Below are 25,949 nucleotides of genomic sequence, written 5' to 3'. Positions count from 1 at the left end.
AGCTCCAATGTAAAGTATTAGGGGGCTCTCATCTATATTGTCTGTGATTTCCTTTATTGATAGAGTCTTCTTTTATATTCAAATCCTCAAAGATTTGTTGTTTTGCACATGTTCATGCAAATAGAAGTACTATTACTTGAAGTCCTCCCCCAAATATGAAACTTGTATATACATTTGAAAGTTAGCACTCACTTTGCTCAATTACTTAAAAATGACTTTAAAAATGATGTATTCCATGTTTGTATAATTTTTTCAAAATACACTCTACCATCATATATAACTAAAAAGAACAAATAAAAGATAAAGTAAAAAAAGACACTGTTAACAGACATATAATTACATTTGATGATAATTTGCTGCAGTTGCAGTACCCCCTACTATCCAGTTGAGGGCAGCTATTTACCAATTAAAAAAAAAGTTGAATTAGAATGTCTTTACTTTGTGCTTACCAGAACTTGATATCTAATATAAGTCTTTGTTTTCACTCCTGCTTTGTAAAATTCCATTATCACCGTAATAGTTTCTTGAAAAGGGGAAATCAAGTTTTACTTCATAGTAATTTTTACCCCTCAAGACACTGGGGAGTGAAAACCATTGAGGTTAGTTTTAATTTTCCCTAAGTTCTTTTCAATCCCCACACTTTTTTTCTTCATTAGAATTAAGCTCCAAAGATATTAGAGATCTGGCTTATCTTCAAAGTATCTGCATGTAAATACATGACTTTGAAGTTCTTTGAGACATTTAAAAAACAATAGTAAAAATTTATAATTTTCAGTTTGCTATCTTCAACCCATTAAGTGAAAGATAAGTCAGAGCTGATCTGTTTTTATTAGTTTTTCTATGCAAATAAATATTAAAGTTATGGAATGTAGTGACATTTTTTTCTGGTTCACTTTTCACATAGTTTATATCTGTGATTCAGAAAAAGGAATTTTGGGAAGAGGTTAATGAACTGATTTAAAAGATTATAATTGATAGATTTTTTTAGAATAAATCTCAGTTTACATAAAACTCTATTGTAATACTAACAAAGCAGATGGTGATGGTAACTGGGAGGAGGATTATTCCTTGGGAGCTACTTTTTTTTTTTTAACAAAGGGGATTTTTAAATGAGAGACAAGATATGAGTGAAGGTTATATTATATAAGTGAAAAAAATTATAGGTCTTAGGAAATAAAGTGAACTTCAGAGGAGATGCTGAAACTAGAATGAGCCTATTCTGAGAGGTAGTAATACCCTGGTGGGGCTATAGACTTATGTATCTTGAATATCAGTCTTATTTTCCCCCCTACTTTATCAAGTTATAGATTTCCAGTACCCTAATACTATCTCTTCTCTCCCAACCCTGGACCTCTATTGAGATTTTTATTGTGTGATGATTATATTATTAGTCATTTACTTTTTAAATTTTAAGATATTTTTTAGTTGTGGTTAAATACTTATATAATTTAATATCTTAGCCATGTTAAAATATATAGTTCAGTGTCATTAAGTTCATTCATAGTGTTGTATGACTGTTACCACTTTTCATCACCAGAAATTTCTTATTTCCTCCACTGAAATTCTGTACCACTTACACTGTCCCATGTTCCACTTCCCCCTGGCCCCAGCAACCACCCTCTACTTTCTGTGTGTGATTGCACTATTCTAAGAACCTCGTGCAAGTGAAATCATGCAATATGCATCTTTTTTTTTTTTTTACTTACTTTACTTAGTATAATGTCTTCAAGGTTCATCAATACTATAACATGTTTAGAATTTCCTTCTATTTAAAAACTAAATATGTATTTCATTTTATGTATATACTGTACTTTGTTTATCCATTCATCAGTTGATGTTTGGAGAGGTTGCTTCCACCTTTCGGTTTTTGTGAATAATGCTGGTATAAGTAAGGATGTACAGATATCTGTTCAAGTCCATGTTTTAAATTCTTTGGGGTATATGTCCAGAAATGGAGATGTATCAACTCTGCCAGTGACTTTGCATTTTCAACTACATTTTGAATTGTGATATAAGAGAAAGGTCTTCTATAAAAGCATGGCATCAGGTTAGGACTGGGACTATTTCTTGTGTATGACTATCTCCCCAGAAGCCCACTTTACATTCACTAAGATGGATCTCTCCAAAGGAAAGAAAGAAATCACCCTTTTCTTCCAATCTCCTTTGTAATTCTTTCCCTATCACATTCTAACTTCCCATAATAAAGTTCTATTAAAAGAGAAGGAGAGATAAGTGAGATGACTGGCTATTGGAAGAAAAAAATAGAAGGAGAGAACAAACTAGTTCACTGAAAATTGTGAATAGATAGTTCACAAATTGTCTACTACCTATTAGGACTATCTATTCTTACATTGAGCTTTTTTCCATATCTTTAACAGTGTAGTTCATAGGCTTGAATATAGAAGGAAGTATAAAATTAATTACCATGTAAGTGGTTAATTTAGGAAAATTATTTGAGGTAATATGGGAACAATTAATTTGGGGTCATTTGAGGAGTCGTCTTCTCAAAACTTTTTTTTCCCCCTAGTCCCAATGACTAGGGGAGCTATTGAAAGTTCTTGAGGAATAGATTTTTTTTAAATACCACATTTCTGTATTTATCTGTCTATGTTGCATTGCAGAAATTAGGCACTATGGATTTTCAATGAATTAGCTACTTACTATCCATTTTACTGTAGAGTCACGTACTGCACGGTATTTCGCCTCTTATATGAAGGTAGTCCCGTAACATCTTATCACTTAGTGACATCACAGCTGTCTTAGTTTGTGTTAGTACACTCTGTGATGTTCACCCAATGACAGGATCTCCTAACAGCACATTTCACATCACATATATATCCCTATTGTCAATGGCATATGGTTGTGATTACTGGCCATCATAAGTTACTTTATAAATAAATAATCTTTTAATATATCTTTAATAAACCACAAGGCTATTTTTCTTTCAAGTAAAATCAACGAGTTTTCCAAAATCATAGAAATTGAACTAAGACTGACCAAATTCTGTAGGAAGATCAATCTGAAGCATTATTAATAGTTAGAGCTAGAGTGCATTTACAGTCTATGTGAGTATAAGATGAAGAGTGGTATGTAGAAAAAGAACATGCTCAAGATGAACACTTGGAAATAGTGCTCATTGCAGTATATCAAAAGTAGAACACGCTTATGTGTTATGTATATTTTTTAGCATGCATAAACCCCTCCTTAAATTTGAAACAATTCAAAGCATTCCTAAAGTATTAATGCTGATATTTAGATAAGGAAGACTTGATAAGATATCTAAGAGAGGATAAAGTGTGGGGTTTGTTTTGTTTCATTGTTTTTTTTTTTAAAGAAAATAACTACTTAAATTCTCTAGGAACCACCTAGTTAGTTGGAGAAACATTAAAAGGGGTTCCACAGCACAGCTCTGCTTTTGGTCGTATTCAAGTTACTGACTTTGTATGGGAGGTTCACCAGCTGTTTGACTGGCAGGAGCAGGAGCTTTCACTTCAGTAGTTTATAATTCCTGGCTATTCTAGGATAGTTTGCTCTTCACCAAGCCTCAGACAGGTCAGGACATTTGGTAGGAGAAGGTTGAAAGACAAAAGCAGCAGGCCTTGGGTTCTCAGCCTTTTAAAACTACTATTAAATATATATATCTATATATATTTTTTTTAATTTGGTGGTTAGAGTTTTTAGTAATGTGCCTGTATTACATGTAGAGAGTATTCATCAACCAAGAAGAGTTTTAAAATGTCAAAACCGGGAAAAGCTACTCTAAACCATGGCTTGGTTCCTGTTGATCTTAAAAGTGCAAAAGAGCCTCTGCCACATCAAACTGTGATGAAGATCTTTAGCATTAGCATCATTGCCCAAGGCCTCCCTTTCTGTCGAAGACGGGTAAGTCTTACATGTTTGAAAAATATGAATGTGTATTTAAATGATATACTTCTGCTTCCTTTTTGAAGAAATGCTTCAAATTGCAATTGATATTTATAACTAAAACTAACAGTGTATTGTATATCCAGTGAAAACATATATAAATGATAGTTTTACAGATCTGATATAGAACCTAAAAGACATGATTACCTAATCCACCTTTTTGTTTTTTCCACCATTTATTTTTTATTTCAGTATTATCCTGTAAATTTACTTGAAATTGGTTAATGTGAAAAGTTTTGAAAGATGTTAGCAAATATTAAAACCCTCAAATTTATGGCTTTTATTTTGTATGAAAAGCAAAAATCTGGTGCTACTCTTTTTATACCTGGGAAAAATTTAGTATTTAAATAGCTCAATTAAAGAGCATTCCAGATCCTTAAGTTTATTTGGCCCTTTAAGCTGGATTATTTTTAAATTGCTGTTTTTTAAGTTAAAAGTAACATTTTAGAGACATTACTTTTTGCTGTTATGTGAAAAAAATAGCATGCCATTGGGTAGCAGTTATGATTCAGTATACATACAGACCACACTGAACCAACAAACATGTATACTCAAGTTACAATCTAGTGGATGTTTTTCAGGACAAATTTCTCTCCCCAACCAAGCTTTGAAATATTAGAATTTGTTTGTATTTTCCAAGTTAGTTGGTATTCAGTTATTTACTAGACATTTGCTAGCTTTCAGTTAGATTTCAGTTATTTACTAGGTCTAAATATTTTAGATCTAAAATAGGTCTGTGGTCCTTAAAAATATTAAACCAACATACACAAAAAACATGTCTGGAATTAAATGAATGTGTGTGTGAGATCAATGCTGTTAGTATCCTGGCCCCCCACCCCCACCCCCAATACCTGTTTTTAAATACTAAAGGGGAAACAGACTTAAACAAGTAGAATAATCCATAATAATAATAAATAAGGAAAAAAATGTTTTTCCTCCTTATAAAGAGGCACTTCTACGTAGTTTGACTTAAATAACCTTTGTAAAAATACATTTTCTAATTAGCTTAGTTCCTTTTGAGTGGCTTCTATTTCTATTCCAAAGAAGTGGCAGCCATGTTGGAAAACATTTTGAGTCAGGTTATAATATAATATAATTTAAACATTGAAAATGGAATATGAATATCCTTTCACCTTTTGTTTCTTATTTACTGTGTCTTCAGAAAGTACTGCTTTTAAAATTTTGTGGTCTTTTACCTTGTCAGTTTTATAGCTTTTGCTGAATGAGGTCACTGCTCTGATTTAAGCATTTTATACATAGGCCTCTGATAATTTTAATGTCATTAATAAACTAATTATTTTTTAATACTTCTGTAAAAGAAAATACCATACAAATAAATTTAAAATTTGAGGAATTGTTAAGATATTAAGTCAATTTTGTTCTGTTTTGTTGAATATTTCTAATACAGTTAAGTACAATATATGGGAAAATTATTATGTCTACCTTTGTCTTCTACCTCTGTTTTCTCCCTCTATCTTCTACCTCTTTTTTCTTTACATGTAATAGATACTACGTGTAAAGGGCAAAGGAGGAGATTCTATAAGACAAATTAATAGAGGCCCACAAGGCTTTCTCTGAAGGTTTCATAGATTCATTATTCAATTTGGCTTTTCTAGGTTACTGTGTTACATTAAATTATACCTTGCTGTTGTAATAACAGCATAGAACTAAATATGAAAATGAAATTCCTACTAGAAAATTTCTTAAAGGTTTTAAAAGTTATTTAAAAAGCTAAGTTAACATGTTCAGTATTTGCCTGCCTGCCAATAGTTTACTATTGCATAACTCATTGACACTACTAGAAGTATTAGAGGGAGTATGAAACTATATCCTCACTCCTTTTTACAACTGGTTAGTTTAGTTAGCTTTAAGTTGATTTATATCCTATTTGTTACATAATTTACCAACTTTCCCCTGTTAAAGTTTATGATATGCATTTTTTAAAGTATTTTTCTAGATCAAAGATTTAAAAAAGACTTTTTATGTGATACGTAATTAATCTTATTTGTGTTTAATATGTTATCTAGCTTTTGCTTTAGATATATTTAGCTTCTTTGAAGCAGATGGCTATTTATGATAGCCTATATTTCGCAACCTACTTTTTTTTCTTAGAAGTAGTGAGCTGAATGAAATGTATAGTTACTACCTATAAAGCTGTATGTAGGGGCTGGGACGATAACTCAGCGGTAGAGTGCTGTGTGAGTGCTTGCCTAGCACGTGTGAGGCCCTGGGTTTGATCCTCAGCACCACATACAAATGAATAAATAGAATAAAGATATTAAAAAAAAATCCTTCCTTAAAAAAAATGCTGTAAGTAGTTTTGATCTAAATTGAAAAGCATAATATTATCCCTCTATCCATCATAGAGGATAGAGAGATAATATTAAGATGGTAATACTATATTTCTTAAATATTAACTGCTGAGTCAGTTAATATTTGCATGGCCCATTAATATTTTATGTGCACATGCAAATAATAGTTGGGAAATTTGGAAAATTTTTTAAATTAATAGTCATAACTACAATTCAACCTCTTCAGTGTTTTTAGGAATTTCGTTTACTTTGACTATTAAGTATAATATTAATACTGCTAGTTTAATTTATTACTATATATTTTCTTGGCTCTCTTCTGAAATATATAAGCATTGGTTTAAATGCTACCAATAGAAAATAAACAGCAATCTAGCTATTAATCAGTTAATCTTAAAATGTTTTTAGTGTTGAGGTCCTCATAATTTATATTTGCTAAGATTTAATATAATACCAGATAGAGTACTTGTTTAAAAGTTAAGTCTTGCTGCTGTTTTTACTATCAGAAAAAGATGGGATTGAAACTCCCAACTTAAAAAAACCTGATTGTCCTTTAGGGGGAAGAAAAGCTTTATAATAATGAGTTATTTAACCTAAAAAAATTAATTGAAAAGTTATTTTATTTTTCCTTTGAAATTGTTACACCTTTAAAGATGGTAATACTATATTTCTTAAATCCTAAGGTGCATTATTTTTCACATTTGAAACTTGCTGAAATAAGGATGCATCTTGTTGGAACTTTGTAGTTTCTTTTCTAAAAATATTTTTTTTAGTTGTAGACAGACACAATTATTTAATTATATGTGGTGCTGAGAATCGAACCCAGTGCCTCATGCATGCAAGGCAAATGCTGTATCACTGAACCACAACCCCCAGCCCATAGCTTTTTTGTGTGTCTGGGTGTGGTTCTGGGGATTGAACCCAGGGCCTTGTGCATGCAAGGCAAGCATTGTACCAACAGCGTTATCTCCCCAACCCCTCCTTGGAACTTTGTAGTTTCTAGCTTTTTTTTCTTTGTAGTATAGAGAATTAATGATATATTTTATAATTAATATTATGTTGGTAGAAAATCACTTAATGCTTAAGCAGATTTAAGTCTTTTTTTCACTCATTTTGTTTTATTTTGAAGCACTTTTAAAGCTTTTAGAATATTCTTTTAGATATTCTTCAGTGTTAGTGTTTTGGTGGAGAGTTCCACATGGCATTCAATTATTGATTTATGTAGGACTTTTTAACACACTTTATTGACAATATTTGGTTGTAGGCAGATACTGTTTTTAGAGTGCCTCATATATTTTGGGGGTTTAGGTAGCATGGGCATCAGCAACATGGAAAACTAAGTAAATTGGGGTAGACCTCTGGTGGGAAAGATATAGTATGGGTGTGGAACAAGGACTTGTGTATTTGAAATCCAGGAACTCGGGTAGCAGTGAAGTATATAACTGGAATTTCTGGTAGTTTAAAACAGTTTTGTAGTGATTATTTTCTATATCAAGCTCTATTCTCAAATACTATATTTAAAATACTTTTCTTTTAAAATAAAATTTAGAGTATTTGTGGTTTCAGAAAGTGTTAATAGCATTCCTGTGTATTGCCATCATTGGAGGATAGCTTAAACTTGTCCACAGACTTTTTTGCAGAGGGCCAGTAAACATTTTAGGCTTTGTGGACTATGTAGACTCTTGCAACCACATAGCTCAAATAGCTGTAGATTGTGGGCATGACTGTGTTTGAATGAAACTTTACTTACAGAAATAGTGAAAATAGGTTTTTTTACTGTTATATCAGTACTCCAGTAAATCTTGGGCCTTTTGCTTATGTATAAGTTTCTGCTTCTAGCAAATTTTTAGAATAGGATAGGTGGAGGTTTTAAGCCATTCGTTCCTTTAAAATTCTTAATCCCCTCCTCAGATTCTTTGGTAGTGATGTGGTAAAGAATTTTATGTGTGTGTGTTTAATCACTGGAATCGTAACATGGTACTTTTTATTATTTCTCTTTTAAATGTTTAGTATTAGTTTAATAATTCTATAAATGGTTGCCGTCATTTCAAAAGAACCTACTATGTATTCTAGGCATTCCTTCCTTATAAAATGTACTCATTTGATTTTTTTTCTTTTTGGTACTGGGTATTAAACCCAGGGGCACTTAACCACTAAACCATATCCCCAGCCCTTTTTACATTTTCGAGACATGCTAAGTTGCTTAGGGCCTCAGCAAGTTGCTGAGGCTGGCTTTGAACTTGACAATCCTCCTGTCTCAGCCTCTTGAGCCACTGGGATTATAGGGGTGCCCTGCTGCGCTTGGCCTCATTTGATTCTTAAATGCTTTCAATGTTAGTTAAGTACTGTTACCTAAAGTATTCTCTCAGTAGATGAGAAAACTGAAGTTTAAACAAGCTAACTCTCCCAATTTTCCTGGTAAATAGTAAAAGTGGTATTTAACCTCAGGACTGACTAATACTGCAGGTACTAGCCATTCTTTCTGTTGTTTTGTGGCCTGTTTACATTTTTTTCTTATTAATTCAACACTTTTCTACCACTAATATGTTATTTTGGAGGGGAAATCTATGAACCAAGCACTGTTATATTATTTCTTTGAGAAAATACATTCTAAGTTTCAAACAATGGACCTACAAATAATTTTTGATCACACAATCCATTTATGAATTTAGAATTTTCATGTAACTTTTTGAAGATATTTCTTTTAAAAAGTTGTCCTAGCTATTATGTAACAGTTGTAGCAAATTAGATACATTCAGACCTTATGCTTGCATATTCTCTTTTTGTAAGCTGAGGGATGATATCTTAGGGCTTGTGTTTGGCAGAAAACAATTTGAGAACAGGGTGTCTGACATATTATCCTCAAACTGCATCACAGTACCTACCATTCTCTTCATTTTTTTCAGTTAGTACTTTTGACAGTAATGACAAAAACAACATAGCACCTGTTTTAGTGATACTATGTTGGGTTAGATAGAGGTTTTCTTCATTATTGAGTATCGATAATAGATAAGTCCATGTACAAAATTTTAATTTTCTCATTGAGACATAATTAATTTATTATTTTATATGAATAGTCGTCTGTATGTAATTTTAATCTGTTGTGATCCTTTAGTAGACTACTGACCAATCCTTTAGAACTTTTCAGCAAAGGTCTCCTAGAATTGTTAAACAACTGTATTGATTTGTTTCAGAAAGTAATGTTTCTAATTCTTTATCTTATAATAAAATTTTTATGTATATGAAGATTCTGTGTCTTCCCCAAAAAATGAACCTTCATAAGCTCTATTGGTCAAAGAAAATTTAGAAGTTATTATCCTCCCAAATGGATATATAGTGAATTTTTCCCTTCAATATTTAATTTTTTTTTACTTCTCTATAAAAATAGGACATGATCAACATATAAAACTAAAAAATATTTTTCTTTACAGTTTTCTAAATGACTAGTAATTTCACTGCTAGGAAATAACCACAATGGTAGTTTTAAATATTTTAATTATTTTTAAATAAAATTGGCACGTAGATCTATCTTTAATATACTGCTAGTGTTTCCCCATGGCTGTAGGTAAAAATGTAAAATATGTCATATGAATGTACCTTAAATTTCCTGGTGGTGTTAATTTGAATAGTGAGCTGCTTTGAACATTTTTGCACTAAATCTTTAATAATATCACAGATTTCTAGAAGTGGAATTATTTGGTCAAGTGATGGGAATTTCTTTAGATTCCTGATAAATATTGCTAAATTATTTTCCAGAAAAATTATGTCAATTAAAAAAAAGAACATGAGGGCCTTCTAATATTATTAAAACACAAATCATATTTTAAGCAAATTGATTCCTACCATGGCAAAGTTTTGTGGACTTCACTTGGTGAATTCTGTATTGTTGAATTTCCCTATTTATTGTAGGTTTTCCATCAAATTAATTGTTTTCATTTTGAGAAAATAACTGTTACTGCTTACTTAAGTCTTTATGAGGAAGATATGTAAGTAGATCAAAAAATTATCTGTTTGTTGTGATTTTGGTTTTTATGGAAAATAATATTTGCCTTAGACTTGTCACTTGTATTATTTTCAACTATAGTTTTCTCCTGTTACGGTTTTAAAGCAGAGATTTATGTATGTTTATCTAAATAAAATGACCCTCATGTATGATTTTATAATTGATTATTGATTCTACATATTAGTCTTCTTACACCTTGTCTCAGTTTTTGTCACATTATTGATTATACTTTTACATTTCTGAATTTTAGTGAGATAAGTTTACAGTGTAAACAACAGCCTCTCCCAGAGTATATTGCTATTAATAATCTCAACTATAAGAGTACTTCTCATGCTGGCAGGAGCAGCTGCCAGAAATATTTGCCTCTTTCGTATTTAGCACTATTACTTAGTCTGACATTTCTGTCATAGCTTTGTCAATTAGCTGCAGTCCAGGTTAACCTTTTTAATTTTTTAAAATTCTAGTCTAGCCATTATTAATTCTCATTTAAAATAGTTGAAGCAAGTTTGCTCTTCTAAAATATCTTGTGCCTAAAAGGGATTGCATGAAACTCAACATCTATTTCATGAACTTTTAGCCAAGTAGAAATATATGACTTTTAGAAGCTACTGTTGTGCCCCTCTTCCCTGCACTAGTGTATTTAGAGTTGACGATTTAGAGTCACATTCGAGCCTCTGGCTCTTCCCATCCTTCTCATGTCTTTACTGTCAGTCCACCCTCCTCTCTGCTGAACTTCCTCCTAGCACTGACTTCAGACAGGGTCGTCCTATTGCGGTGAAATGTACTGTACTCCTTGACAGTACCTGTGGAGCTTAGGCCTATTTGGACTCCTCAGTGTTGACACATGATAACTTTGTATAGATATTTTTGTCTTCCCAGGTTATAAACCCTTAGAATTCAGAAGTTATCTTTAGTATCTTTTTGTGCTCTCAAGTGATATGGAGGAGAACATACAAATATTTGTATAGCTAATTCATTGAAATATATGTTAAAGCTTGGAAAATTCTTTAAGGAGTTTTTGTACTTTTAAGAATATGGCATGTTTTTGTTTACTAAATGTTTTTAAATGACTGCAGCTGTGATTTTGACTATTTCATTTTCTAAATTTAACTAAACTCAGATACAGTTTGACACTTAATTTTAAAAGTAATTACAAGTTACCAATTTTAGAAGTAAGGGAGAAACATACTATGGTGTAGTCATTTAGGACATACTTTTGAGAATCTACAGTGGCTAGAAAATGTCATCAAATAATAATAAAAAAAAAAAAAGAGAGAGAGAAAAGAGAAGATAGAATAGACTGGTATGAGCAGATCCAGAGAGGGATACAAGTAGGATATCTGATCTTTTATATTTTTAAATTTAATTTTATTATTGTTTTGGTACCATGAATTGAACCCAGATACACTTGAACCCAACCACTGAGCCACATTCCCAGCCTTTTTTATTTTTTTATTGTGAGATAGACTCTTGCTAAGTTGCTGAAGCTGGCTTTGAACTGGCAATCTTCTGACGTCAGCCTCCTGAGCTACTGGGATTACAGGTGCACACTACTACACCCAGCCTTTTTATAACTTTTGAAGAAACAAAAGTGTTTCTTCCTAAGCTCCTCTTTCACACAAATATGTTTTATTGGAACATGGAAAATATGAGCATTTTCAGATCTTCTGATGTCATCTCTTATGGTCACGACTTATTTTATCAATAAAGGAATTAGTTATTGTTAATCACCACATATCAGACATTCTATTTTAAATCCTATGTCTTTTTTGGCTTAAGAATGTATCATGTATCATGCATAAATGTGTAAACAAAATATAAATTGTGAGTTTTCTTGAGATCTTATTCTCTGTCCTCTGCAAGGTACTGGCTACAAATAAAAAGTTACTGACCCCCTGTGCCCTTGGGTGTATAAAAATGGAAAGAAAAAAAAAAAACACAGTCCTTTAAGCATCTTACAGTCTAGTGGTAAAATCACAAATTGTCCACTGTAATATGTTAGTAAAATTCCTTATATGGAGCTATTTACAAACTATTATGGGAGGAGAGGAGGCACCCAGGTCTCATTATAAATGATTAAGGAAAGGCTTCTCTGTATCTTTTGATTCAAAGCATGAAGATTTTGGTAAACACATAGTAAAAGGAGTGATAGAGGGAATATATCATTGCTTATATCTTGTTTTTCACATTTATTACATTGTTGCAAAGGATTCACTTACATCTTGCCATTAATTTATTGTATTAATATCAGCCAAAAATATTAAGCATCTAGAATGGAATTGGTGAATTTTTCTAGAACCCGTATATTTAACAGAACTACAGAGACAAAGGTCATGTCTGCATGGAGCTTATTGTCTCGTTGCAGGAGACAGAAAATACTCTTGTTAATGCTGATGTTTTGATGAGGATAATAAAATAGAGTCTAATTTGCTATGTAGGGAAGGTGCTACTCTAAGAACTTTCCATATAAAAACTCGTTTAATCCTTGGGGCTGGGATTGTGGCTCAGTGGCAGAGCACTTGCCTAGCACGCGTGAGGCATGGGTTTGAACCTCATCACTATGAATGAATGAATGAATGGATGGATGGATGGATGGATGGATGGATGGATGGATTTAAAAAACTCATTTAATCCTTAAAGTAGCCTTATAAATCGGGTTATATTATATTATCCCTATTTTACAGATAAGGATTCTGAAACATAATAAGGATTAATACTGGTTCCACAGCCAGTAAATGATGTAGCTTATCTGGAATAAGCAACATACTTATCTGGAATAAAGACTTACTAAGAGTAAACAGATAGTTTCAAGGTATTTTAAGGGTTAACTTTTGCCATATAGTTCTGGGATTTCAAGTATATAATTCTCACTTCCTTCCATAGTTTATGATAATCTCAGTATCTACTGATAACTGTGCTTTCTAGGCATTTTTTTTTTGTTTTAGTATCAGGTGTGCCTCAGTTATCCAATATGAACACAAAACAAATTAGCACATAATCTACAGATCTACAACCATGTTGGGAAACAACTTCCATGACTTACAATTCCTTTTGATAATAGGGAGTAGTTTGTACAAATGGTTCAGTAATTGTTTTGTTTTCTTTTTGAGGTACTGAAGATTGAACATAGGGCCCCACATGTGGTAGGCAAGCACTCTACCACTGAGCTACATTCCCAGCCCACAAATGGCTTAGTATTTTTAATATCACAGGAATTCTTTTTAAATTTGTAGCTTATGTTTTACAGAAAGTAACTGCATATTAAGACTTATAGTAGGTAAGACACTTCAAAATTATGCTAAAAATAAACTTGGAACTAAGCTCCTGGCAAGGTAAATAAATGTAATAAATCTACAGTACCTTGTCCATACACCAGAAATCTAACAAGCTTTGAAAACTAAAAGTTTTAAAATAAAGATAGCAAAACCTAGCTAACACTAAGGCAGTCTCCTTTATTTATCTGAATATTTTTACATTTTGCTGCAGAAGTATTAGTTTATAATGTATATATTATCTTATAAAATTTAAATATAATGTGATATATTATCTTACAAATTTTTTTCTGAATTTAACAATAGTTGCTACAGAATTGTAAAACTCATTTCATAGACCTTTGAGCTTTACAACTGTCTCCCACATATAAAATATGGAATTCATTTTGAAATGTCAAAATACTCTCAAGTTTTATTTTAAATCTCTGTGTACTTGCATATTTAAATGCTGTAAGACATATAAAGGAGTATCTAAATTTTATTAACTTAAATATGGGCAGCTCCATGTAACATAATGATATTTTAGAGCTTAAATATGTTATTTTTCATTGATGAGGATGCTGCAGATTTATACTTTAAGTGAGGGATGAAAACCCTAACCACATTTTAAAATTCTCCCAATATTTTCATGAGACATAAATGCCACTAAATCAGTTTTCTGCTAACACATATTCTGCATGCTGCCTATATGGGCTGCTGCTGTTACAAAGATGAATAAGGCAGGTCACCTTCCCTTAAGGAGGTCACCTGTGCCTTTTTGTCTTGGAGAGACCTGTCTCACTGCCCTCATTCCATGGTCCTGTATCAAAACCAGAGGAACATGGGTTCATTCATTCATGCATCCAACAAATAAGCCAGGCACAGTCTAGGCACTTATATACATCAGTGTATAAAAAAGGAAAAAAATAATCCTACCTTATATGTAACAACGTATTAGTGACCCTGAGAAGTCTGTCTAAGCCTGAGGCAGCATGTTCAGTTTGTGTCAGTATATAGTATATCACCAGGCCTCTTTATTAAACTATACACCTTTATTTCTAAATTAGTTGGGATAATTTGCATTTCGGTTTCTTCATAAGTATATATAGAGAACTACTTATATATACATAAATATACACTTTACCTGATTTGGTATGATTATGTTGGTAACCTTATTGAAATATATAATCTGGGGACTGGGGCTGAGTGGCAGAGTGCTCGCCTCACATGTGTGATGCCCTGCGTTCGATCTTTAGCACCACATAAAAATAAGTAAATAAAATAAAAGTATTGTGTCCAATTACAACTAAAAAAAATATATTGAAAAAGAAATGTATAATCTGTTAGTTTTCAAATATTGCTAGGTGTAGTATTCAGCACAGAATATTATTTTGATGTTCTCAAAGAATATATATGATTCCATCTTACTCTTTCTTTTCATGATCTTGTAAGAAAAACTTTCTTCCAGAGTCTTTAATACCCTGTCAGGCACACCTTAGTGACTTTTTTTGTAATTATTCCTAGGTCAGAATTGGAGTTCTTGCCAGGTACAGAAGGGCATATCTGTATTTCTAGTAACTCAGGAGGCTGAGGCAGGATTCCAAGTTTGAGGTCAGCCTCAGCAACTTAGAGACCCTATCTCAAAAAGTAAAAAGACCTAGGGAGGTAGCTCAAAGAACTACTATTTGTAGTAAAGCCTATGGTATTATAAATGTCAGTTACCTCTTTTCACATGTACCTGTTGATGCAATATATCTCTTTATTTATGTAGTGTTTTATTCCTTAAGTGTAAAAGATAAAATAATTCACATGGGTTTTTAAAGTAAATTTGATGCTAGATTAATAAAATTGTCTCTTCAGTAATGTCTCTCTCAATAAGCATCTATGTATATATAAACTATGAAAACTTAACTATAGATGGAAAACATTCAACAGTGTTTCTCGAACACTAATATTATTGTCATAATTATGTTTTCTTTATACTGGATACTTTTTGGAGCTAATTAATAACAAAATGGCAGACTTTCTCATCGGGACAGTGGTCGTTTCTCAAGCATGCACATCCTATTACATTACATTATTTGCATATTTGTTTTTCTTTAAAGGATAGACTAGTTCAAAGTAGCCATTTGTAGTAGCCAACTTAGAAATACAGGTAATGCCCGAGAGCATTATTATTGATCCACCATCAGATATTGAGGTAAATAGTTGAAACATGATTTTGTAGTGAAATTCCATAGTATTTCATTCTTTAGAAATTTACTTACAACTAAATCGAGACTTTGAAATTGAACCTCCTTCCCCAAATAAATCTAGGCATAAAGAAACCAAGATAGATAAGGGCAAATATTGATTCCAGAAGCACATGGCTATCTAACTTTTTCTTCATTATTTTATGATACCCTATTTGGATTATAATGAAATCTGTTTTAAGAGGGGAAAACTATGGTAATTTTAGATGAAATTATCTTAATTTTTTTTCTCCTTTACTAATCTTACACATGAAAATTAAAAATTATTCATTATTCCTATATTTAATTGCATTTTTCATGCTGTGGGTGATTCAAAATAGTTCATGTGGGAACAATTTAAGCTTAAACAGATTTTCAATAATCCACAGAAATCTCTGCATTATTACTTTAGATTTTAAAATATCATTGTTACTTCTAGTATGAACATGTAGGGGCAGTAGAGTACTGTTTCTGTAAAACTTGTCTGAATTTGTGGCTTTTTAAGATATCTGTTACTGTTAAAGTTTGCTCTTTTAAAGGATAGTTGGTACTACTTCATTAAGTTCAATTCAGGTACTCTTGTGATGAAAACTCATGGCCTTGGTTTCTATTTGAAATCAAGGAATATGTTAAGTTAGTTACAAGAAAAAATGCACTTTTATAGTCAGATGATAAAAATGAGAATAAATGAATTCATGAAAATATTTAAAATATTAAGATTCAAGCAGTTTTATTCTTATTCTATACCAACCTTTCAAAATGAATGCTTAGAGACATTTTTTAGTGAGTTGTAGTTCTTCAACATGACAAGCAAATGAAACAGATTACTAAACAGTCTTATTTCAAGATTCTTTAATTGGCAAATACTATTTTTTGCATCAAAACAGTTGAAGTTATTACAGATATTAATACAAAATTTGGTAGAATTTTTTCCCTTGACTCACACTTAAAAAAAAACTGAACAGTTGTGTCCTCATCTCTTCATTTGCTGTGTCAACAACTCCTGTAATCCAAGAGCTACTTTAGGTATTTCCAGTACAAAAATGAACAAAATAGACCCAAATTCTCACCCTTGTGGAGTTTATATTAGAATAGTAAAGTACTTAAGAGCATGGATGATAGAGCTATTTAGACCTGGGTATAGGTTCTTTGCTCTACAACTTACTATCTGTAAAATGAAGCTGATAATAGTAGCACTTACTTCACAGGGTTGTAAAGGCAAAATGAAATAACCTTTAGCAAGTATGATTATGTAATAATTCACTATCAGGAAGCCCACAAGACTTTTAGGTGTGTTGGTAGAAATTGTAATTAATTCTCCCGCTATAGTAGTACTTCTTATTTTTATGCAGGATAATTTGAAAATTTTTTCACTTTTAGTTTCTTCAACTTGTGAGAGAAAATGCATAACACCAAATTCGAATAGTCAGTTTTCTTAAACAACTTCCTTAGTGACTGTTAATCTTCTCTAAATGGAAAGATTCTACACATGAAAAGTTAATGTGATTTAGTTCTACTTACATTATGCAGATTCATTCAGTGTGGCTATCATATATGTAAAAAATTAACCCCATTATGCTAACCTAAATGATATGTGATATGTTGATATTTTGTTTAGGACTCTCATATGTTTAGAATATAAATGTGTTGGCTTCAAAGGCCATTAAACTAGTATTTTAAAAGTGCTATATAATAATTAAAAACAATTTATTGATTTACATTTTATATTTTCTGCTGTCTAGTAAATTCCATTATGACTTTTAAGTTCTGACACCTTTTCTTTCCCTAAAGCCCCCAAAGTTTGGTAATTTAGAAACAGAACATACTTGTTAACATCTTTGAAAGTTGTCTCGCCAAAATGGCATTCATTACTATATAAGAATTGAGACTTAAGACATTTAAAGAACAGATCCACAGATTTTAACAAAAATACTTAGAAATTTAGACCTTTCTTTGGTACCTTGTGCTCTCTTGGTTCTGTTTTCCAGTCGTGTGGAAACCCTGTGCTTAACATGCTTGTGTGTATGAACCCCTTTTCCCCACAGATGCCCCCCAAAACAGTTCTACCTCCACCTCCTGTTTAATAGCTTATCAGCGATGTTCATGTTGCACTGCTTCCTTGAGGGGGAGAGCTGCTCTGCTGTTTTCATATAGCTTTGTTATCATGCAGTATTTTTCAGCTGCTCATGCTCATTACCATACAGCTGGTATGTAGAGAGTAGAAGGAAGCAGGCAGAAGTTGTACTGGCTACAAGAATAAGCAGCTCTCCTGCAGATGGGGTGCTGGCAGATGGGGCATGTGTTTGAACAGGTTTTACTAATAACAGAGTGCATTAAAAATCATTCTGAGAAAGTCGAAGGTCAGTGCCATGCATTCAGAGTATGAGAGGTTGCTCAGCTTTTTGTAGACTCTTTTAGAATATTAATTAACTCTGATACAAAAAAAATTATAAACCACAAGCCACAACCTCCTCAAAATATGTGATGAATTTTTTCTTTTTAGTGTATTTTAAATGTAACTTAAAGAAAAACATTATTCTGTTAGCTAGTGTCATCAATTTGCACTGTCATAATCTTTTAATATGTTTACTTTAAATTCCCAGACCCTGTTTCAACATAAAAGCATATATACTTTGAGAAATATATTAACATTCTTCAGTTTAAATATATAATATTAGATTATTTATTAGAAGATGAAGCCAAAGATTTGAAAAATCTATATGTATAGTGTTGACCATGTTGAAGATTAAGTTGAGGTATGTTCTCTCCGTATTCAAAGTTAAGAGTGAATGGTATGCCCAGAAATGTATCGGTTACTGTTATTCCTTATGGTTTTTCATCCTCACAAAACCAAAGTGAGACATAATTGAAATAACTTGAATAATTTTTTTTTTTAAAGTGTTGCGCTGGGATCTTAGTCCTTTTGATCCTTTTTTATTAGCTTTAATGTTCCGTATATCCTGTCTTTGGAGGCAGAAGGTGATAAAAAGCAGCTAAAGAAAAACAAAGCCAGGTAATTATGTAGAGTTATACAATATTCAATTTAATGTAAATAGAACTATTATTCTGTTCTCAGAGATTAGAATATATAAATGTGTACTATATATATGAAATATAAATAGTGAAAGATTTTAAAGCTAACATTAGTTATAATACTTTTGGAAATTGTCAGAACATTCATGTTTCAGATTGTTAGTAAAGTGAAGTACAAAATACTGTCTGTTAGAATAATACCTATGAATATCTGGAATGATTTAAATAAGATCTGTAGGAGGTGGTATACATTAAGAAACTTCATTAAAACTGTATTTTCCTTTAAGGAGTTCAAGTTTTTATTCTGTTGTTCCTTTTTAAAGGATAAGAGGTGCCAAGCTATGCAATTGAATTTTCATTACACATCCAACTGCATATTTTCTTCTAATTTAACTTATTAAGTTAGATAAATACCTAGAAATAATGTTTTCTTTTCTCTAAGGAGAAAATGTATAAACACAAAAGACTATAAATATATAACCTAATAAATTAATATAAAAGGTCACCTATATCAATCACCTTTTTAAGAACTTTCCAAATTATTTTAGATTAACATTTTAACATTTTTTTCCTGTAGTTGTCATTGTTGCTTAGTCTGTATCTTACATTATTCATTCTCTCTTATAAATTACTTATTGATACTCAACTCGTGTATGTGCAGGAGCCATATGAGGAACTAAGATACTACAAGAATCAAAATAGAAGTGGTCACTGCACTAATGGAACATACAGTCTAATGAGGACAAATCATGTACTAACATTGTGATAAGATTTTGGTTCAAGCACTGTGATTGACAGCTTTAGAATAGGGAGAAGGGAAAGAAGTTAGAGATGACCTATATACAGATGACTCACCTACTTTCAACTCCAACTCTGACCTTCCTTCTGACTACAGAACCCATTGGAGCATAATATTCTCACCTGGATGTGTTAAAGTCTGCTTAATATCCTCCTTACCCCTGCACCCCAGAAAAACAAAACACAGCTGATCCTTGTTCATGTCCTGTGTCTTTTCCCATCCAGTTACACAAATGAGAAACCTGGTGTCATCTTTGAAACTTCCTCTCCTTTATTTCACATGACTATTCTGTTCCACATCCTATCAGTTTTTTGTCCTGAATGTCTCTTAACTATTCACTCCTATACATCTCTGTTGCCACCCATCTAGTCTAAGCCACCATTATCTCTTGCCTGGTCTAGTAGAATAGCTACCTTATGTATGGTCTCTCCACATCCACTTTCACTTACTTCCTTTCCCTTTTCAACGTTAAATTCAGAATAATTTTTCAAAATATATCTGATTTCTTCTTTTCCTTGACTAACATTCAGCATTAGCTTTCATTGCTCATATATAAAAATCAAAATATTTTATGAGGCCTTGCATATAATGTAGCCCTTGCCTACTGTAGGCTTCATCTTGTACCCACTGTAGGACCCTCCAGCTCAATTCTCCTTTGGGAGAGATGTCTCTGACCCGTGACCAGGTCAAAACCTTTATATTTTAGAGTCTTTAAATATTTGAAAGCATTTACACAGCTGCAGTTTCGCTTTATTGTCTTCATACTTCCTGCAGTATAAACTCTAGCCATGAAGCTGAGAACATACTTAATTTAGCTGCTATGTAATAATCAACTAAATAAACATTATATTGAATGGATTAGTGTATCTATGGGAGATTAAAATGATCATGTAAATCTACATTGGTTGTAACTAGGAATAAAGGTAGAGATAGCTGGGACAGTAAAATATAGGATAGAATCAGAGATATGCATATAGTAGCACTGATGTGTTCAGCTAGGAAGTGATAACCCCAAATGGATCAAATTGACATTTATTAAAAATAGATTGGCTCTTAGGAAAAGGACTTAAGAAACAAGGCCAAAGTGATAACCACCTTACATACTCTGTATGTGCCTGTATTTTGCATGTACTTATGTGGAAAATCTTGTGAGTATGTGTGTGCGAATTAGTTGATTAGTGAAGCAAGTTTAGTCTGTGTATGAAACTAAATGTTTGAAGTCACGGGGAAGTTACAGACCCTTTCAAATGTACTTAAGTTGGAGTAATCAACAAAGAACATTTAAAAGCAGTTTCTTCAGTAAGTGTTATGATATATAATTTCTGTCAGTTTCCTGTAAGGTTCAGATCATTTTGGTAAAGATAAAAAAAAACTTTGTAGTTTCCTTGAAAAAAACATTTCAGCAGAGATCTTTTTGGAGTATTCTGTCCTTAGCTTTCATTATTTCGTGTTTTAGAAAAATAAAACAGGGGACCATGAAGAAGTGAGGTAGAACATGAAAGTTCTCAGAACTGGAATGAAGAAGCAAACCCCATGAGTTCTTGTAAGCACATTTCATTGGACTTTCTTCCATTCTGCCCACTGATACTGACTACCATTAATGTGTCAAAGATAACAGGAACTTGAATTCTTAGCCAAGGAGGCATCAGCAGTAGTGTAACAACTCTTTATGAGGTTACTTTTGGTAAATTATCAGAAACGGAGATGTCAGAGTACACATTTAGTTGCCTAGTTTGTCTCCTCTCTGTGACTGCAGTGGCAATAGTACAGATCTCATCTGCACATCACACATTTACATACTGAAATAGCTCAGAAAATATCATAGAATCTTTAAACTGCCAATATCTCTTGCCTTGTATCTGGAGAATCCTATTTTGTTTTCTATAAACTGGAGACCACAGTCTGACCGTGTTCCACTGCTTTACTTAATAGTTGTATGAGCTTGAGGAAGTTAAATTCTCTGTACTTCTTTCCTCATCTATAAAATAAGTATAATCAATACAGCTTCTGTGAGTCAAAGCAAGTAAAGCACTGCAGAGTACCTGACTTACGTTACAGAAAGTGCTCTTCCCTGAAGAGTTCATTTTCCTAAGAAAACATCTTTTTTAAAGGGAGTTGCTTACTCAAAGTTGAATTAAATTTATGGCATCTTTGACAGTGGGTGCTGAAGGAGCACTTGACAGTTTAAAATTCAATGTTTATTTTTCCTTTATTCTTTTGGTTTCAAACATTACCGTGTGCATTTCCTGAAAGATTTCTCACTTATTCTTTCTAGCATGATGTATTGTCAGATAAGTTCAGTAGTTCCATTTATTAATTACAAAGTTTGTCTTTTTTTATTGTCTTTTTTTCCCACCTCAGTGCTCAGTTTTGCATCCTTTTTGCTTAATGCCTGATTTTTAGTAACCCTGGCTGAATTTTTCTAAAATGTGATAGATCTAAATAAAAAATAACAATAATGTTTGAATCACTGCTTAGTCCCTCCCCCTTGCTTTATTGTTTACAAAGTAGAGAACCATTGTATCACTCAAGATTCATTTTAATGAGACTGATAATCCTGATCGAATTTGGGAATTAGAAGATCACTATAAATTGTTCTCATAGTAATTACATTTTCCTGTGCTACCTGTGTATAAACAAATATAGTACATTTCAAAAAATTAAAGTATTTGAAATAAATGGGGGTAGATTACATATTGGTTTAACAAAATTTGTTTCTTAAAATTGTTAATAAAAGTCAGATGAATAAAAATATCTTAGGAAATATCATTTAATTTTAATCTTTGCTGCTCATATTGTGATCAAGGTGATTAACATGTCTTCATTTATCATCTCTTGAAAAATATTCAAAGTTTTTCTTAAAGTGCATTTTGTCTCTTGACAGAAAAGAATGGCTTAAAGTGAAGAAGGAAGTAATCTTTATCTTAAGGGCTAAAAAAACAACAACATGATTTTAAAATATACTAAAGTTTGACATCTTTTTGCTAGTTTTGAATTTGTATTCCTGGAGTAGATTTTAACTATCTCATAAGATTTTTTTTTCCTGTCAAATTCGGAACATTTGAGGTTGGGATTGTGGCTCAGTGGTAGAGCGCTTGCCTAGCATGTGTGAGGCACTGGGTTCAATCTTCAGCACCACATTAAAAAAATAAATAAATAAATAAAGTTATTAAAAAATTCTAAACATAGACTTATGAACTTACATTTCAAAAATTTAAGATTTAGTTTGTAAAAGTAAATTACCATATAGCAGCTCTCAACGGTCTAGCTGTATGCCCTTGTTCAGATCCAGTCCTCCTCTTAGAGTTGTAATGTATGTTTATTAGTAGTGATTATTGTCATTACATACCATGCCTTCACATGGCTTTTAGGAGACTCATGAAACCCATCCTGCATTAAGAAATTTTGAGAGTCCTGTATCAAATGAGATAGACTTTTCAAAGTTAGTTTTTAGGGCTGGGGATGTGGCTCAGGCAGTAGTGCGCTCGCCTGGCATGTGTGTGGCCCGGGTTCGATCACATACAAACAAAGATGTTGTGTCCGCCAAAAAAACTAGAAAATAAATATTTAAAAATTCTCTCTCTCTCTCTCTCTCTCTGTCTCTCTCTCTTAAAAAAAGTTAGTTTTTAGACATTTGGAGGCCTCAAATATTTGTTGATAATATTTTTAGAATTATATGCTAAACTATCTTCTAAGTTTTTTAAAGAAAATGAATTAGTAAATAAAACAATTCTAAAAATTTTGTGAGGATACCAAAGTGCTTCTAACTATCAGTCTTACATAGCTCACTACAAATAAAATACTATTATATGTCAAACACCTTTTTAATAGTTATTTTGAGACTATTTCCAAGATAGGCAAAACTACATCAAACCTGCTTATAACCCACTTATTGCTTCTTTGTATTCAAATTTTATTTACCAAATCTTCATTCTTTTGGAATCTGGAAAGATAGGGGATCATGTAAGCATTATGCTAGTCTTAATTATTGAGTTTTGCATAGCAAAGAATGCAGTTTGTCAAATTATATATATAGTAATTGCTTTAAAATGTAAATTCATGTTTCTAAAATGAATATTTAGAATCTTCACTTTTAAACATTGGGGGCATGATTATTGGGTTCTTTCCTACTTACTTGACAGCTATATGAAACACTTGAATAAATAGCAAACGAGAATTTGATTAAAGATAAGTATGTGTATTTTCTGAAGAACTCAGTGTTACTTCTGTTTCTTACCCTCTAGCACTAGTACAGAGTAAATGTTCAATGAATGATTTTGGGTAAGTTAAATAAATTTGAATTTACAAAATCAGATTCATAAATCAAGTTCTAAAAGATTGGTTAAAGTTCCTTATTATTTTGAATTCTTCTGGAAAATTAATAAGATGCTTGAGATGAAAAGAGCTGCCTTTATTTTTAAAGGTTTAAGAAATTTGAGTCTGTAGTTGATGTATTTTCAATCACATGTTGGTAATTGAACACAGGTATCAAAATCTGTGAGCCCACTAATAGAAGATTACGATATTTTAGATTAAGCAAATCTGGATGACTGTGTGGTTGTACCTAAGGATAGGATTAAACTTTGATTGAAAGCCCCATCTTTTAGATTCTCTGATTACTTTCTGGGTTCTTTTATGGTCACAGAAACATTTTATAAAGTGTCTTTTCAACTCCAATAAATAATAGTAACCACATCTTTCACTGTAGTGTAGATATTTGCTTAAATAAAGTAGGCAGATACATTGATAGTCTGTAGAGATCCAAGCCCAGTCTCTCTTTCTCAAAAAGAGTAAATTATCAAATGGAAAAACAGAACATAGAAAGTGGAAGAGCAAAGAGATAGAGAAATGATATGGTAGATACCTCTTCATTTTCATAGAATTGAGTCCCTAGATCTAAAGCATGGCACATGGTACATGGGAATTAAGGGTTACCTGCTATTCCAGTTCTCTTCCTCTTCTAAGTTTCGGGGACTTTTGGGGGATAGATTTGAGAGAGAGTTTTGAGATGGGAAATAATGAAGGAAATGGAAGAGTCATTGCTATTTGGAAGATTGAAAGGAGTTCAAATACTTTTGCATATTCTTTTCTCTGTATGTAATTTCAGCAAGTGAGAGTTGTTTTGGAGTATTCTTCAATTTTGTATACATTTTTGAGAATATTAGAAATGATATGGGCAAAGATTATGCAGAAATTGAGTTATGTTAAATTATTCCCATTTAGAAAACTTCTAATTACTTCACATTGCTCTCCCAAACTCTTGACCATGATCTGCAAGAGCCTGTGTGATCTGGCCTGTGTTTACCTATCTGACTTCATCTTTTAACTCTCACTTCACCCCAGCTAAACTGCCCTTATTCTTGCTGCTCCATTTTGGCTTAAAAGTTGTTACCTGGATGATGCCATTCAAAACTAGCCATACTTTTCTATTACCCTAACTATTCACTACTTTCATAGCACCCTGTTTTATCTTTCTCCTAGAACTTACATTATGTGAGATTATTTTGTTTATTAGTTTCCTTACTATATATCTCTCCCTTTCCAGAATGTAAACTATATGAGGGTATAGAACTCATCTCCATTGTTCTCAAACCTATGCCTAGTACCTGGGAAAATTGCTAGTACCTACTAGCTCAAAATGTTAAGTTTGCTTATGGATAATGTATTAAGGAAACTCTAATTAATCCAGTTAGATAACCACTGTTAAATTTTTATATGTTTATCTAGGCTTTTCTCTCCTACCCAAGGACTATTATTGAATCTCATGTATTTTCTAGTTTACAGTAGCTTTTCTAGTTCTGAATGTGATGAAGGTGTTTTCTGCAACTTTAAAAAAAAAAAAATGTTCCATAGGGAAGTCTGTTTCTTAGAATGAGGCTTTGAGTCTTGGTGCTGTAGGGCAGAATTATGGGGAGAGAGGGCTAAAAGTGGAACAAGAGGAAAATTTTCCAAGCAAGTCACACATTTTTTAATAACGGAGGTCACATATTGGTGAGAATCAATGAATCATGTCCCCACCTACTTTCCTGAGTTACATGTTTTACTCTTTTTAAAAAATTTTTCTGAGGGTATAAGGTTTTAATGAATGTTTAAGAATTTCTCTGCTCTATTCCCCCATTCCACTGTATTCTAGAATGCAACTTGCTTGTATGTGTGATTTTGGGTTTGAGCATCTATTGAAACAGAAAGGCCTTTTATTAATGAGTATTTGTAACCAAAATAAAATGTCAACAGTCTTTATACTGACACAGTAAAGTTCTCCTTGTACAGAAAGATAGAGAGCTCTAAAATGGAAAGATGAGTCATGACAAAGAGTCATTTTTGAAAAAACCACCACCATTACTAATAAGTTAAAGAATAATGATGTTTGACACAAATGTTTAAAATGTAAATGTAAAA

General features: G+C 32.2%; 1 protein-coding gene across 5 annotated transcripts in view; it reads left to right on the top strand.

Moving 5' to 3' along the window:
- The window catches only part of Fbxw7 (F-box and WD repeat domain containing 7), a 188,207-nt gene that overhangs the window by 126,791 nt on the left and 35,467 nt on the right, over window positions 1-25,949 (top strand). The window contains exon 1 of one of the 5 annotated variants that reach the window (XM_026384685.2): window positions 3,567-3,882. The exons of the other annotated variants lie outside the window; for them this stretch is intronic. Coding sequence (XP_026240470.1) covers window positions 3,736-3,882 — 147 coding nt within the window. The 5' untranslated portion in view covers window positions 3,567-3,735. Of the gene's footprint in view, window positions 1-3,566; window positions 3,883-25,949 lie in introns of those variants that run through there. 5 annotated transcript variants of the gene reach the window in all.

This window comes from Urocitellus parryii, chromosome 10, assembly GCF_045843805.1.
Source record: "Urocitellus parryii isolate mUroPar1 chromosome 10, mUroPar1.hap1, whole genome shotgun sequence".
NCBI classification, from domain to species: domain Eukaryota; kingdom Metazoa; phylum Chordata; class Mammalia; order Rodentia; family Sciuridae; genus Urocitellus; species Urocitellus parryii.
The sequence above is the reverse complement of the archived record's forward strand: the minus strand, read 5'-3'. Positions and strand labels throughout refer to the sequence as shown.